Consider the following 16961-nt stretch of genomic DNA (forward strand, 5'->3'; position numbering starts at 1 on the left):
GCAGGAATTGCTGTGGTTGAAGAATCCACAACCTACCTGTTCAGTTCCCCCCTTTTTCTCAAAGTAGCCCCTAAGGCTCTTCCTCAGAGCACGTGTTAATGACACGGTGCTCCAGTGCCTGGGCTGGGGGCCACCTAGGCATTGCCCTTGAATGAGTAGGCAGCTCTTCCTGAACTAGTTTGGGCCTACAGCCAAGGCCTGGCGGGAGGAGGGACCAGTGACCAGCCTGAGCTCAGGCCTGGACCTGAGGCTCAGGGAGTCTCCTCTGCTGCAGTGGAATGTCTCTCTTTCTCTGCAGGTTCTAGCCAGCCAGCTGAGGCCCATATGAGTACCCAGAGTAGGAGTAACCCATCAGACATCCCCCACATGTCTGACGGCCAGGTGTGGGACCAGGCCTTCAGGAACCATAGCATCCACACCTGGCTGATGGAGATGGTGCTATCCTTGCAGCAGACCGTGGCGGATCACATCACACAGCTGGCGACCAGGCACCAGCAGCAGGACCTGGTGCCAGAGGAGCAGAGGCACAATCAGCCCATCTGGGGGCAGGAAGCCCTCCTGGGTCGCTTAATGTTCCAGATGGTCAACTACCTACAGTTTGGGGCCACCGGAGGCCAGAAATTCCAACCACCTTGTCATTCTGAGGACTCTAAGGGTGATGTCAGAAGTAGGGAACAGGCCCAAGTATCCAAGCAGATTTACAAGATATTTTACCAACTGACTAATTTTGAAGATACATCTATCAACTATGTCCTGTCCAACCGTGGGATTGAAACCTCTGCTTTATACCACGCCAGCTTCCAGGACTACAACACCTACCAAGGAAACAAATACCATGAGGACAAGAACACTTTGGTGAGGATGGGGGACATATTCGAGGGCCCCCATCTCTAGGATTTATTCAGTCCTGTGCCGAGTACTGTGCCCTCTCACTGACTCTTCCCAGCCCCATGAAGTAGGCACTGTTGTCTTCTTATATTTAAGGGCAGGGGATGGGCACAGAAACAAGGTGATGTGGCCAAGAAAGCTGACGAGCTGGGTCAGTCATTGGAGAAATGAATATGAATAGTGTTTCCAAGAGCACAAAGGGGATGCCTGCTTAAAGTGGCAGGGAGGGTGTTTTAAAGTCTGAATCTGTGGTGGTCAGGGCACGGGGCCAGGGGGCTCCAGGATGGAGGAACAGCATGTGTGAATGCTTTAAGGTGGGAAGAGCTTGGAGTGACTGGGAAAGGAGGTCCTTGTGGCCAGAGTAGAGACAGTGGTGGAACACGAGATATGGATGGAGTTAGGCCATTGTGAGGCATTAGGATGTTATCCTAAGGGTGACGGGGATCAGCAGAAGGCTTTCCAGCAAGGGAGGTTCACAACAGCTCTCCAGCCAGAGGGCGGAGGACTACACTAGTCACACCTTTCCTTCTGTAACCACCTAAGTGATATGTGGCCAGTGGCCGTCTGCTTTTCTGGGGGCCAAATGAGTCAGGTATCTCCACTGGCCTCTGAGGGATCATACTTCTTCCAGTAACTTGAAGGGCCCTTCCATGGAAGTGGAAATAGCAGAGGTGGATACAGGCAGGGCCTGTGGTTGTTAAGGACCCAGGCTCTGGGGCCAGGCAGGTGAAATTCTGCCCATCACCAAGGTCACATGGTTAGTAGTTTATTCAACCTTTCTGAGCTTCACTCTCTTTAAGCAGAGATCATAACAGAACTTTTTCTCAGGAGAATTAAGGCAATATACATGAAGCACTTAATCTAGCGTCTGAAACATGGTAAGAACTCAGTGAATGATAGCTGGTACATAATATAACTATTATTTTTATCTACATGGCTCTAAAGGGGGAGATTGGCAAGCCATAAGATGCGTTTGTGGAAATTTTTCTAACATTAAAGTTGTCAAACATGGATTGCATTGCTTCATGGAGCAGTGAGATCTCCATCTGAGCTAAGCTAGCATGAGTACTTGGGCCATTTTTAAAGGGGTCAGCAAGGGCAAGGCAAGAGAACTGAGATTAGATTCCATCCATCTCCAGGGCTTCATCAACCTTGGTACCAGTGAGAACAAGCTCTGTACTGATCTGCTGACTGAAAGGGTAAGCCATGTTCGGGGCTGTGCTGGGACCCACCTTGAGGCGTGAGCCCTCCAGAATGTTCTTCGGCATGCGGTAGATACAGGAATAAGACTTAGAAGTTTGGGAAAGGGAGTGAGGAAATAGCTTCTAGAATAGCACGTCTAGCCTCCTGGCTGGCCTTGCTGTGTTAGGAAGTGTTCTCTGGGTGGGTATATGGTAGGTAAGCTGCCAAGGGAGCCTCTGGCCCAAATGTAGAGTTGGGGGGGGGTTGTCGAACACTTCCCAGTGATAATCTATCTGTGTAATCTTTGACAAGAATGAATTGAAGGCTTCTTTCATTAGGGAGCATGTAGCATGTGCACCCATTTCCCTCCGGGAGGCCCCGTGTGGTAGGACAAACATGCATGTGCATCCTAGGAATGAGATGAAGCCTCTTGGGCTTCCCTGGTCTGGTTGTCTTCATGCTCTATTTGTCCACAGTTGAGTCGGAGTGACATGAACTACATTGATGATGACCTTCTGCAATATTCTGATTGGAGAGGGCAGCCATTGTAAGTAGCTTCCAGATTGTGGTCTCCTGGTCCACAGGCACCTGTCCTCATCCAAGGAAGGACTCAAGGTGCCAGATTCTCTGTTCGCTGCCTACCTACCTATTTCTTTGTGTAATGATTTCTAGAAAATGCCTAACACAAAATACCATCAGAGGCAGGCTGGAGTAGTAGAAAGTGCACTGCCCTATAATTCAAAAGGCCCCAGTTCTTGTCCAAAGTCTCACAGTTAATGTCTGTGTCAGCTGGGGAGTTGAGAGCCTCAGTCCCCTGTGAGCCCTGTAAAAGGAGGTTGGACGCTTTGCTCTGTCAAAAAGACTGAAGTCTAGACTGTGAAAGACGAAAGCTCACGGGCCTGAGAACCACACGGTCTTTCTGAGTCTGTCCACAGCCTGCGGGAAGAAGTGGCCCAGTTCCTGACCTACTACTGTAAGGCACCGGCCCCCCTTGATCCGGAAAATGTGAGTCTATTTCCAGCCTTCCTGCCACCCCGGTGGAGGACTGTGCTCTTGGAGGCCTCTCTGCATTTCCAGTGGAGCCCCTCAGAGTCAGGGCGGAGGGAAGGCCATGGGTCCTAGAGGGGAGACTGCTTATGTCTGTCCTCCCAGGGGGAGGGAGACAGGAGAACTACCCTTTCCATGGGGACTGGTTTTCGACTTCTGCCTTCTGTGTATCTTCTTCAGGTGGTTGTTCTAAACGGATGCTCCTCTGTCTTCTCCGCACTGGCCATGGTTCTGTGTGATCCAGGTGGTAAGTCAGTGGGCTCTGCTCTCCCTCGGGAGTAGCAGCGCCGGGGCAGGAGCACCGGGGCACTGGCCTTATGGGAGAAGAGCATCTTGACTCCAGGCCTTTCCCCTAAAGTGCTGGTGTGCCTTCTGCCCTGGTTAGAACGTCTTACCCCTATTTATGTAGGAACAAGGGATTTAGATTCCTATTTAATAGTAACTTGGGACAATCCTCAAGGAGGTCTGCCCCAGGAATGGTGACAATGGGAGCCAACTCATTATAGTGTTGGACTTTTGATCTCAACTCTAAAGCAGAGAACCCTGGTAACCTGGCTTAAACTATATAGATTTTCTGTCTCCTCAAAACAAAGAACCTGAAAACTGAGCTCTAGACCAAACAAGGCTTGAGAGATCTGTTCTTAACCATGCCTCTTAACAACCTGAAACAAAACCCTCAGATCTTCATGTGCCTGCTGCATGGGTGGCTCGTTACCGAGATGGCCAGTTTCACTCAAAGGAGTGGGTCCTTGATTCGCTCATCATTGAGGCTGAGTGGATGGGAAGGAAAGGACCCATCATATCACCAGGCCTGTGAGATCATGTGAGCCACGCAGAGCAATAAGAGCCCTCCCTGTGCTTGAACCTCAGCCTCCACTGTTGACCCGGAGCTGACAAGTCTTGCCGGATGACCCAGGCTCTACCTTCTAGCAAGCCTGGCTTGAGTCCCTGGATTCCAAGTCACTTCCAGCAATATTCATCCCTTTTCTCCTTTAGTGTGCCCACAAAGAGGAAACTTGAGTTTTGTTCCCCAAATCATGTTTATAAGAATGGATAACTTTAATAGAGCCCGTGCTCCAAGGCATTCATCTCTAAGTAGGAGGGATTACCCAGCCCACCTTCTCTGAGGGTTGTGTTGCTGCTGGTCCCGGGGGTCTTGGCAGGTTCTGACTAGGAGACCGTGCACTGACAGCTTGGTTTCTCTGTGCTTTCAGAGGCTTTTCTGGTCCCCACTCCCACCTATAGTGGCTTCGTCTTTAGTACCCACCTGTATGCGAAGGTTGATCTAGTTCCTGTCAACCTGGAGAGTCAGGTCAGTACGGGTTCCCTTCCCCTGCTCAGCCCATCTAGGAGACGGAATGTTCTAGGGGCATTTCAAAGGTGTAGGGGGCCTTGCTTTCCTCCCATATAAGTGATGATGGGAGAAGGTTGGAGAAATCAAGACAAAGAAGGCATGTGGGACTAGTGCCCTGGATATGAAGGTAAAGGATTGCTCAGGGTTTATAGGAATGAGGAATTAAGGCTTGGGAGCTTCCGGGTAGGCAATTCTCAGGCAGTGTTTATCTTCCAGGTCAGTGATGCAAACACACATCCATTCCAGCTCACCGTGGACAAGCTGGAGCAAGCCCTGTTCAATGCTAAGCTTGAGGTAAGGAGGGAACCACGTCTTCAGGGTAAGCACTGCTGCCCGTGAAAGGCGTTGAGTACTGAGACTCCTGTATTACAACTTGTTGACCTAGACATTGTGGGCTCCTTCTGCAAAAGAGGCAGTGCCCCAGGGGCATGTCCCCCTAGGAGCCCTGAGCCCCGTCTATGGCAGCACCCAGAGATTCTGCCTGATCCCCACTCTGTGGGCAATGTGATAGTTGTTCTTGCAGGATCTCACCCAAGCCTTGATTAGGTGTCCGGTACTGGGTGACCTGATCCTTTTCTGAACTTGATGTAGATGTGAAGGATTCGTGTTCACTTGGTCCTGTTCGGTTCTTTTTAGGGGAAAAAGGTCCGAGGCCTCGTGCTAATCAACCCTCAGAATCCTCTGGGACACATCTACTCCCAAGACTCACTGATGGAATATCTGGAATTTGCCAAGAAGTATGAGTTCCACCCCTTGAGACAAGATGAAGTCCCTAAAAAGGGTTCCCTCTCACTTATAGTCAAGAAGTCAAAACCAGAAATAATACACCCTAAATATCCTTACTTTGTACTTTGTAAAGTTATGTACAACTAGTGGAAATTGAAATGAAAAGCACCCACATGCTGCCTATTTCAACCAAACCCTTTTGCCGTTTCCTTTCTGGCCTTTGCCCACGTGCCCATACCTGCATCACATAGTTCTGCTGCTTCTCCACTTCTTGCAGCGTAAGTACTTTCTCCCAGCACCCATTTCCCAAACTACTTGGCCTGAGGTGCCAAGGAGGATAGACTTTTAGACCCTGTGGGGTGAAGACGTGTCCCTGTAGAACTTTCATGGCCCATTCCTAAGAACATGTTAACATCAGTTCTCTCTGGAGTCTGGAAATAGCCCTCTTAGGGTAGACAGTCTTCCATTTTCTGGAAGAAACACACTTATTCAAACTTCATAACTATCTAGATCAGTTAAAGGCAGAGCATGGGGACAAGAGGAAGAATGCTGGATGCCGTGGGCCAGAATTTGACAGAAGTAGGTCCACATTCCAGCTCTAGCACCAGCTAATTGTGGGAATTAACTTTATATCTCAGAAATTTAGTTTCTTCATCTGTGAGTTGGAGGGAACAGTCCTGCTTCAGAGGGCTGCTGGGAAAATAAAGATGATGTACATGAGCCCTTAGCCCCCTGAATATCACTATTCAAATCAAGCCCTGAGTGGAAGCTCCTGACTGGACCAGACGAAAATTCCCTGGGATGCCCAGCCCCTTCCTGTTGGTCTCTGCTTGATGGTTGAAGGGTTAGGGAGATGTTCTCATGCATGTCTTTTAGGTCCTACTCCTTCCTAGTACCCTCAAGTCAGGGTGAAAAGTCCTCTCTGGTGAACAACCCTCTTCTACCTTACCATGCCTTTTGGAAGGGTTGGGTGGGCTGCCGGGGCAGTAGGAGTATCTGATCTGTGTCCAGAGAAGACCATAAAAGGAAGCAAGAGAAGATTAGAGAGATCCTAAATATCGTTCTCCCCCTTTCATCTAACCTGCAGGTACAGCCTACACGTGATTATAGATGAGATTTACATGCTGTCTGTGTTTGATGAGTCCGTCACATTCCGTAGTGTTCTGAGCATGGAGAGGTGAGTTGGTCTCAGCTGAAGTTGGTAATGAGAACCATGAAGTTTCTGCTTTTGAGTTCATGTGCTATAATAAACTTAATTGGCTACATGCTAGAAACTGAGCTAAGAGCCACCAGCCACCACGAGTGTGAAAGTGACCAAAACATCAGCTTTCCCTTCAAGCGTCTTCTCTAAATGCCATTTTGTACACAAGATAACTGGAGGGAAAGGCAGAAAGTGCACTGTCAGAAGTCAGGATAAATCCCTACAGAAGGTCAGGGTAGGAGCTTCTTGATAAGCAGTGTACAGGGAAACAAAGGAAATAGGGCAGAGCTTTCTTAAGGGTGGTATTTGGTCCTAGGATAGGATTCAGCAGCCAAAGCAAGGGAAGTGCATGCCTGGAAGAAGGAACAGATTCAAAAAGGTGGGGCAGTAAGAAACAGGTGGATACATCTTAGAAGTGGTGGGTGGCCCTCATGTGTGAAGAGCCAGTTGCCGAGAAGGTGGCTTTGGAGCAGCTTTAGGAAGACCACAAGCCAGGCTGAGGGTCCCAGACATCAGTCAGTGGGCACTTGAGAGCTGTCCCATCTAGTTCCACAAGAATACCTTTTGTTGACTTCCTGGCTTAAGTGGGGCAACTGTTTCCTTGAATGTTGGGTCCCATAGGCCCTCCTGTCTAGGAAGGACCTCCAGTCCACTTTCATCTTCCCCTCATAGACCCCACGTCTTCATCCTTCAAATACTTCTGCATGATCTTGTTTGTACTTTCTCCTCTCCAGCTTGCCTGACCCCAACAAGACCCATATGATCTGGGGTACCAGTAAGGTGAGCCCCAGCTGCCTATCCTTGGGTAGGGAAGGAAGTGGCACTGGGAGCAGAAGGCAGACCAACCAGGTATTCCTTTCCCTACTTCTCTTCCTCTAGGATTTCGGCATCTCTGGCTTCCGCTTTGGCACTCTGTACACCCATAACAAGGAGGTGGCCTTGGCCATGAGCTCTTTCGGCTACCTTCATGGCATCTCTGGCATCACCCAGTACAAGCTGCATCGGCTGCTCCAGGACAGAGGTACGGAGCTCCATTCCAGGCCAGGCCTCATGGCTGGAGGATTTAAATTAAAAGCTGGGATATAATGAAACAAACAAAAGTAATCAGGTAATCTGGTTTAGAAAACCATTTGCTTTTAGCTTTGGCTGGGAAATTAGTAGATAGGAGAAATCCAACTGGATGCCTCCCTGCATGGTGCTAGGTCCTTTGCTATTTGGTAGAAACCAGATTCCCAGCCTCTTGAACACTGGTTCTCAACCTTGGGTGCACATGGGAGTTACATGGAGGGTTTAAATATTGATGTGTGAGCACCATCCCAAAGATTCCAAATTAATATGTCTGGGGATACAACCTGGGCATTGCCTTTCAGAAGCCCCAGGTGGATCTAATATGATGTCAGTGCTGAGAACAGTTGGGATAAGATCATCCCCCAGGATGTCTGGGTTCCTCAAAGTCCATTTGTGAGGCTCTAAGGCAGGAAGTAAGGAGCTATGAGTCCCTGCTACTTGCTCAGTTGACAAAGCAGCATCAACCCTGTTTAGGGGATACCCCGACTTAATTGCCCCAGGGTGTAAACTCAACAGAACATTCCTATTCAAATACTGAGAAGCCCAGTGTCTCCACCAAATCTACAGGTAAGAAGTGGGTGTGTTGAGTATGAAAGCAGTTGACTCAAATATAATATAGTCAGGCTTGGATGGAACCAGAAGGCATGCAGCCCAGGTAGGTAGCATTTGGTAAGGAACCCTCTGGCAGATCTCAGCCCTGAGATCTGTGACAGCCCTCTTCCTCCACCCATCCAGAATGGATTGACAATGTGTACCTGCCCACTAACCGCTCCCGGCTGCAGGAGGCTCACAAGTTCATCACTAATGAACTGAAGTCATCGAAGATCCCTTTTCTCAGTCATGGCTCTGGCCTCTATATCTGGATCAACTTGAGAAAGGTGAGCTCTGGGAGTGAAGACAGGTGTTCTTGAGATGATGTGCTTGGTGGGACTTGGGCTCAGCTCTGTGCCTCTGTCCTCCCTAGTACCTGGACCCATGCACATTTGAGGATGAGTTGCTCCTCCATCGCCGCTTCCTGGACAAAAAGCTGATACTGTCCTGTGGCAAGACCTTTATGTGTAAGGAGCCTGGCTGGTTCCGCCTCGTCTTTGCAGCTACACCTCTCCTGCTAAAACATGGTAAGTGGAGCTGACCTCTCAATCCTGCATCCTTCAAAGATGCCCCAGCCACCCCTCTACAACCCAATAGTGGAGTCTTCCTTTTCTGCCTTTACCGGCCAATAGCTCCAGCCCTTCTAGGCCCTCTGTTTCACTTTCATATCTTTAAGCTCCTTTGTAAACAGGAATTGATAGGCACTTGAGGTATGTTACACCTTCTAGGTGTCTGTTGTGTGTCTGCCTTGAGCAGGGCATTGGGACTAAGCCAGCATGAAATGGAGCTCTGCCCTGTGGGGCTTGTGGTCTCCTAGGTGAGAAAGACAGGTAGGTGACATAGATGTCCCTGTATGTTATGCTATGGAGTTTAGATTCTCCTCTGAAGGTTATAGAAACATGACAGTCATTTTATCTATTGCATCTCAACACATGCAGAACACTGTTCTACCTCCTGGGCACATAGCAATGAATAAGAGAACATTTATGTTACACAGATATCTTTTAGGCTAATATGGAGAACAGACTGAGTGAAGGACCACTAGAGGCAGGTAGACAATGGTGAGGCCAAGGCCATAAGCCAGGTTACAGGATTTGATGAGCCATGAAGGTATCTGGTGGGCAGGTGCTGTGATAACGAAACCAAAAAGAGCCATCGGGCATGCAGCAGGTAGACGTGGACATCTATCCCAAGGAAGGGAGGGCTCAAGTTCAGCATCCCTGAATGAGAGGTTTTCGGGTGGTCTTCTGTGACCTGGGTATATCTGGGGCCAATGGGCAAACCCATTCAGTATTCCTCTCTGTCCCCCTTTGGACCCTCTAGCCATGCAAAGGTTCTATACGGTGCTAGTGGAGCAGGAGCAGGATTGGGTAGTGAAGCAACTGGAGGATGCAATAAACCAGGAAGTGGAGGACCTCCCAGCCAGTGACGCCAGCCAGTCTTACTCTCGGGGAGTCATACTAACCTCGGGTCTGGAAGGCTGTTGTTCTGACCTGGGACTGTGACTGAACAAACAGCGGGCTCCAGGAATGGGCTCATTTGACTCTCATCATCAGCCTCCTTAAGCTAGGCATCTGTCATTTTTTGGAAGCTTTGCATCTTTTTAGTCTTTGCTAGCCATTGTGCATGTGCAAAATGTTTTTATGGGGATTCAGGTGGGAAAGCCCAGAGAGAAATAAAGGGAGCTCTCTGGGTCCCTATTTAGATGGGTTTGTTTTTATATTCGATATCTAATAAATTCCATATTCTCTTAAATTCCAGGCCTGTTTTATTTTTTCATTAGCTGCACAGTATCCATCCACTATGTGGGTAAACTGATTTATTTAACGAGTTCCCTACTGAGAGACATTTAGGTTATTTCCAGTCTTTTGTGATGACAAACCCTGCTCCTACAAATATATATGGCATACTTGTATGATTATATTCAGAGGATAAGCCCCTATCAACACTGGCAACTCAACCTTTAAAATTAGTGGATAAAAATGCCACATTAAACTTCTTTTGCTTCTCGAACATATTTGATTGGGTTTTATTTGGTCCTCCCTGAAACTATTCCAGATGGTTCTCGCTGATTCTCATGACAAACTATATTTCATCTGTTCCCACAGAAAAATATAGCTCCTCTTAAGAGCAACTTTAAGTGTGCATGGATAGACAAAGCAGATAATGGGGTTGAGCTGGAAGAAGCTTACTTGGTTTGATGCTGTGGCCAATAAAATAAAACAAGAGGGAAAGAATCAGAAATTTGGGGAGAGAGAGACTCTTCACATAATAATCTTATCCTATAGAAATAAACTCAATGTAGCTTTGGCGAAACAGCTGCTTGCTCTTGAGAGAAATTCATCTTTAAGAGTCTAGGGTTGTGGGTGCAAATGATGGAAGTCTGTACATCAGGATTGCTGGTGGGAACCGTTATCCTTTTTTACTGTCCAGTCTCACGCTGCTTTTGCTACTTCTCCTTGATCCCTCATAATACTTTTTCTGCCTCGGTCTGGATTACACACAGCCTCTCTGGTGATCCTTCATGGTTGAGGCTCTTGGAAGTCATCACTCTCTCTCTCATAAAACCTGAAAAGATAGAGAAGTCTGTGCTTCAATAATGAACACTGGGCACACCAAGGTCATTTTTCTTGCCAAGCTGCTGTGTAGGCCTGTTTTATTTCTCATTCACATTCTTTATATCACCTTTTGGGAGCTAGATGATTTGGGGGGAGGTCCTTTTAATTTTGAAATTCTAAAGCAGGTTATATGTGAAGAGTACTTTCTGGAGCAGGTCAGAGAGGAAGGGAAAATGCAGTGTCCCAGAGGATCCCTACACAGTCGCACCTACCGTATACATGGGTGGCTAAGTGGCAGGGTAGGGGTGTAATTCCAAATGTTCCTGCTTCCAAATGTGAGTTCTTTCCATTCTTGCCTTTTCAAAAGGCTTTTAAGATGAATCTCTGGTGATAAGCCTGAGGTCTTCCATTTTCATCTCTTGCTCAGCAAAGCCATTGCACATGTGAGCTTCAGTCTGAGCACTGATGCTGTGAAATGGGCAGAGCAGGGACTAGCACCATTTTATAGCTGACGAAAGAGCAGTTTCGCCCTCTGATGGCTTCAATCAGTCACTTGGGTTTGTGACCACCCTCCCTCTCTTGGGCAGGTTTGCAGCGTACCAACAAATCCTGATTCCTCAAGATTTATTACACCAGACAAGTTTCTTTAGAAATCGACTTGACTACTAGACACAGAAAGGGAATTCACTGGATGCGTGAGGGAGCACATGGGAGCAGAAGAGAAGGGGAAGATAGGAACCAGAGATGCTCTTGGGATCTCTGTTATGGGAGCTCACAGACAGTCTCATGGGCATTGTCCTGGGAGGAAGAGAGGATACCTTCCATGGAAGGGACAGGCCATTTCTCTCTTCTGTTCCACTCAAGATTCAAGTGGCTGATTGGGGAAAAGTGAATATTTTCCTATCCAGGAACACAGAATCTCCCTGCATTTACTTAGGTCTTTAGTATCTCTCAGCAAGGTCTTGTAGCTTTCAGTGTACAGGTCTTAGACACATCTTATAAATTTATCACTATATTATGCCTCGCATGTTATTTTATTTTATTTTTGGAAAATGGAATTTAAAACATTTTAATAAGTTTATAATAGTAAAGGAAATACATACTCATAATAGCAAATTTAGGAAATAAAGCAAAGCAATAAAATTAAAATTAGTTACGATCCTACTGCTAGCAGGTATATTGTTACAATGTTGTTATAGTGTTAATGTTTTAATTTATGTACCTGTATTTTGTGTTACATAGCATATTGCACATTCAAATTTGTATCTCTTTTCACATAACTTAATACATGAACACTTCCCAATGACATTAAATATTTTTGAAGTCATGAATTATGATGAGCACATAATAGTCCATTACATGGATATTGTAATGTTATTTTATGTTATGCCTTTCATGTTATTTTAAATGAATAGATTATTAATTTCCTTTAAGTTTGTTGTGGCTGATGTATTTGTATCTTTTATCTGTCAAGAACTTTAAAGGCTCAAGGTTCTACCCTACCTGCAAAATAACAGGTTTCATGGATGCTGGCGGAAGGCATGCAAATGCTAGGTCAGAGACAAAGGCCAGTTTATTACTCACAGCAATAGCAATAAATCAGTATGAGCTTTTGGTTCCCCAAATCCTGATTCCTATAAGGCGGAGTGAAGAGGACAAAGTGAGGCCTGCACATCCAATAGAGTGTGTTGCAGAGAGGACACCCAAGCTTAAGGAACCCAATTCCTTTAAAATGAGCAGTAAACCTGCCTGAACTTTGGCCCTAAGGGAAACATTATCTTTACTATGCTGAGTAGTAAACAAACCTACCGTTTGCTCTGGAGACAAACACTATCGGTGTCATCCAGGGTTGATCACAGTACATCTATGTATATATACACACATGTACACACATACTTATATATATATATATACACATGTGTATAATCCTGTATAGGTCAGAACAAAGGCAGTCAGGGTCCCTGCTTCCAGGGCAGGCAGAAACATGAAAGACCCAGGAAGAATCATCTCCTGGTAGTATCTTGTGACCTTGCTAAATTCACTTATTAGTCCTACTAGTTTTGGGGAGATTTCATTGAATTTTCAGTGTACACAACCATGTTACCTGTGAATGAAGATGATTTTCCTTCTTTCTTTTCATATTTTTTTTATCAATAAAAACAGTTTTATTTTATTTTTTATTTATTTAATTTTTTTTACATTTTTTATTGATTCATAATCATTTTACAGTGTTGTGTCAAATTCCAGTGTTCATATTTTATGTCTCTTATTTTTCTGTTTTAATTGCATGACCTAGAACCTCAAGTGCAATGTTGAATAAAAGAAAGAAGACATTCTTGTCTTGTTCTCAATCTCAGCAGGATTGTGCTCAGTCTCCCACTCTTAAGTATAATGTTACTGGAACTATTTTTCATACTGCCCTTTACCAGGTAGAAGAATTTCCTTCAATTCCTAGTTTGTGGAGAGTTTTACTATGAATGCGGGTTCAGTTTTTGTCAGCTGTTTTTATCTGTACCTCTAGAGATAATATAATTCTCTTAAGTATTAATGTGGCAAATTATACTGATTTTTAAAAAAATGTTAAATCAACATCATACTCCTGCAAGAAGCCCCATATAGCCATGTTGTGTCATCTTTTTTTTATATTGTTGGATTTGGCTTGATATTAAGAATTTGCATCATATTTTCATGAAGGATATTCTGCTATAACTTTCTTTTCTGTAGTGCATTGTTGCTTTTGGCATCAGGGTAATAGTGACCTCATAAATGTTTTGGGAAGTGTTTTCCTTCTCAATTTTCTCAAAGTTTGTGTCAAATTGATTTTAAAAAAATCTTTAAATGTTTGGTAAAATTCACAAGTAAAGCCATCTGTACCTGGAGTTTTTCTTTGTCAGAAGATTTTTACTTCTGTTTTCAATTTCAGATATAGGGCTATTCACATTTTCTATTTCTGATGTCACTTTTGGCTATTTGTGTCTTTTAAAAAAATTTGTCCATTTCATCTAATTATTGACATAAAAATTTGTATAACATTCCCTTATTATCTCTTTAATACCTATAGGTTCTATAATGTTATCTCCTTTTTCTTTTCTGATATTGAAATCAATTTTTTGATCAGTTCATGTAAATGTTTATCAATTGTATTAATCTTTTCAAAGACCCAGCTTTTAGTTTCATTGATTTTTCTGTTTGTTTCTCTTCTGTTTCATTTCTATTCTTACCTTTATTTCCTTTTATTAACTTTGTGTTTAATTTGTTCTTTTTCTAGCTTTTTAATGCGGATGATTATACCAATGGTTTTAAGCTGTTTTTTGCCAAATAGAAGCATTTAAAGCTATTGATTTCTTTCTAAGCATTGCTTTAGCTACATCCCATAAATTTTGATAAGTTGGGTTTTTATGATCACTCTACTTTCCCTTGTGATTTCTTTTTTAGCTGCAATTCATTTAGCAAATATTTAGTTTTAAAATATTTAGGGATTGTTCAGCTGTCTTTGTTAATGTTACTTTAGTTCTATTGTGACTAGAAAGCATAAACTACAATTTCAGTCCTTTGAAACTGAGACCTTGTTAGGACCAACTATATGGTCTGTTTTGGTCAATGTTTCATGTGCACTTAAAGTATATTCTGCAGTTATTGGGTCTGATGTTCTATAAATGTCAATTAAGTTAAATTGTTTTATAATGTTTAAGTCTTCTGCCCTTGCTGTCATTTGATCTATTCTATTACTAAAATAGAGGCAGTAAATTTTCCTACTGTAATTATTGATTTGTCTATTTCCTCCTTTTGTTCTGTCAGTTTTTGCTTCATGTATTTTGAAGTTTTGTTACTAGGGGTACAAACATTTAAAATTGTCATCCTGATGAATTGATCATTTTGTCATTATGAAATGTCCTTTTAAATTTTGGTAATTCTTTTTGTTTTGAAGTCTATGTCAGATATTGAATGCTTCAGCTATCTTATTCTTTTGTTTTTTGAATGTATGTGTCAAAATACATATAAAATTTACCATCTTAACTATTTTGGGGGGTACAGTTCAGTGGTATTAAATACATTAACACTGTTGTGCAGCCTTCACACCATCCATCCCCATTACTCTTTTTCATCTTGTAAAACTGAAAATCTGTGCCTGTTAAATAATAACTTCTCATTATCCCCTTTCCTAGCTCCTGACAACCACCATTATACTTTCTGTCCCTATGATTTTTGACTACTCTAAGTACCTCATATAAGTGAAATTATACAGTATTTGTCTTTTTGTGACTGGCTTATTTCATTTAGCATAATGTCCTCAGAGTTCATCCATGTTATAGATGTGTCAGAATTCATTCTTTTTTAAGGCTGAATAATATTTCATTGTATGTATATACAACATTTTGCTTATCCATTCATCTGTTGATGGACACTTGGGTTGCCTCCACATTTTAGTGGTAGATAATAATTCTGCTAAGAACATAGGTGAACAAATTTCTCTTCAAGACTCTGCTTTCAATTCTTTTGTGAATATACCCAGAAGTTCAATTCCTGGGTCATATGGTAATTCTATTTTTAACTTTTTGAGGTACCATCATAATGTTTTCCACAGTGGCTGTACCATTTTACATTCCTACCAACAGTATACAAGGGTTTTAATTTCACCATATCCTTGCCAACATTTTTTTTGCTTCTTTTGGATCATAGCCATCTTCTTATGATTATTTGCATGGTATATATTTTTTCTAGTTTTACTTTTAAGTTTAGTTTTTCATTTAACAGGTTTCTTGCAAAAACGTATACTTAATCTTACTGTTTTATCCAGCCTGATGATCTTTTAACTGGTCCTTAGTCATTACATTGAATGTAATTATTGGTATGGTTGGATTTAAGTCAATTATCTTGTTTTCTATTTGTGCCATCTGCTCTTTATTCATTTTTTTCCTTTCTGCCTGCCTTTAGAATTAATCAAGCATTATTTAGTATTCCATTTGAATGCCTCTTTTGGCTTCTTAGTTATACCTTTTGATTTTTTAAAGCATTGTTTGCTGTGGAGATTACAATATATATATCCAATGCCCTCAGTGAGAATTCCACAGTCTGCATTATCATCATCATGGTTTATTTATAAAGATTCATGACCCAAACCCTGCTTCTCTTGCCAGCCTTTCTCCCAAACCCTGCAAGCTCCAGCGGTATTGGGTTTATTGCAGTTTGTTAATGTTCCACAGTGACTCTAACCTGGAAGGCCCTTATCAAGGCCCTTCCTTCTGTTTCCAACACCCCACCCTCCAGCCAGCTGATTAGGACTCAGCCATGACTTCCTAAGTGCTGAGGGTGAATGAATGTGTGTGTAGGACTTTGTATGTGGGGTGTGTGTGTGTGTGTGTGTGTGTGTGTGTGTGTGTGTCGGGGGTTAAATCTCCTGCTGCAAGCTTCCATGCACCCAGTAATCCTTATGTGTCCTCAGGGTCGGCCTCCCCGGTGACCTGTGCAGGCCCACTGTTTTGCTCATCATTGTATCACAGCACTTAGCAGAGATCTTGCACAAGTCAGGCACTCAATGAGACTGCTTATCTGAATTAAACAGAATGATATGTCTTAAATGGAGAAAACTGGCTTATTTTACATCACACAGAGGACCAAAAAGTCGTGAGAGCTGCTCAAGGTCACGACGTTAGTGGCAAGGCCAAAGTGAAGACAAGAAGTGGAGTGATCTGAGGACAGCCAAATCTTCCCAGCCGTACCTGTATGGACGGATCCTGCTTACTTCTTTTCTTGGGAAAAGGAGACTTCCTACTCAAGGTTCTGCTTGGGCCTGGGACCTGGGTAGTCTAACTCACTGCCAGAATCCCGGAATGTGGGCAGAGTTCAACAAATGTTCTGCAGAAACAAAGGAGGAGAAATTACAAACTCGGGTCAAAAACCCTCATAGGGGACGGAAGTTTTAAGGATGCTCTCACCTTAATCCGAAAAGGCTTATCCATGGGCTACAAGCCGGCAAAAGTTTGCTCAGAAACCTCAGTGACTCGGCCTTCCAACGGGGAAATTAAGGCTGAGAGGAAGAGGGAGGCGCCCCCACGTGCCAGGGGCGGGAAGGCGGCCTGTGCGCTCAGGCCGTAGAGCGCTGAGGTGGCAGCGGGCGGCCCGCCCCTTCCTGGCTGTCTTCTGACCCCGAGCCCCTTCCCCGGCTTCCCCTCCCGCTTGGGCGGCCAGTGGCCGGGGACCGGGCACAGGGAGGGAGGGTCGGGGAAGCCCCGACTCCGCGGAGGGGCTGCGTGGGCACCGCCTGCGCGCAGACACACCCGGGCGCCCCACGGCCTGGAGTTGGCGAACTGCGCCCGGAACCGTCCGAGGAGCCAGACCGGGCGGG

General features: G+C 44.5%; 1 protein-coding gene and 1 long non-coding RNA gene across 2 annotated transcripts; one reads left to right on the forward strand and one right to left on the reverse strand.

Moving 5' to 3' along the window:
* Window positions 1–826: 826 nt before the first annotated feature.
* On the forward strand, window positions 827–9699 carry ACCSL (1-aminocyclopropane-1-carboxylate synthase homolog (inactive) like). Its single transcript, XM_015246105.3, has 14 exons — window positions 827–855; window positions 2028–2087; window positions 2547–2617; window positions 3006–3075; window positions 3298–3364; window positions 4332–4429; window positions 4688–4765; window positions 5108–5208; window positions 6285–6374; window positions 7133–7178; window positions 7278–7419; window positions 8202–8344; window positions 8431–8584; window positions 9381–9699. The coding sequence occupies exons 3-14, from the start codon at window positions 2562–2564 to the stop codon at window positions 9560–9562; spliced, it is 1227 nt and encodes a 408-aa protein (XP_015101591.2). The 5' UTR covers window positions 827–855; window positions 2028–2087; window positions 2547–2561; the 3' UTR covers window positions 9563–9699.
* Window positions 9700–9822: 123 nt separating this feature from the next.
* On the reverse strand, window positions 9823–16934 carry LOC116285451 (uncharacterized). The gene is made up of 3 exons (XR_012076690.1): window positions 16552–16934; window positions 16336–16471; window positions 9823–10625 (listed from the first exon to the last, which is right to left on the reverse strand). It is a non-coding gene; the product is annotated as an uncharacterized lncRNA (long non-coding RNA).
* Between the last annotated feature and the right edge of the window lie 27 nt (window positions 16935–16961).

Source organism: Vicugna pacos, chromosome 10 (genome assembly GCF_048564905.1).
Source record: "Vicugna pacos chromosome 10, VicPac4, whole genome shotgun sequence".
NCBI classification, from domain to species: Eukaryota; Metazoa; Chordata; class Mammalia; order Artiodactyla; family Camelidae; genus Vicugna; species Vicugna pacos.

Coding starts and splice junctions, on each gene's coding strand:
- ACCSL (XM_015246105.3), top strand. CDS start 2,562: ATGAACTACATTGATGATGACCTTCTGCAATATTCTGATTGGAGAGGG. Junction 2,618..3,005: donor GATTGGAGAGGGCAGCCATT/GTAAGTAGCTTC, acceptor GTCTGTCCACAG/CCTGCGGGAAGAAGTGGCCC. Junction 4,766..5,107: donor TGTTCAATGCTAAGCTTGAG/GTAAGGAGGGAA, acceptor GGTTCTTTTTAG/GGGAAAAAGGTCCGAGGCCT.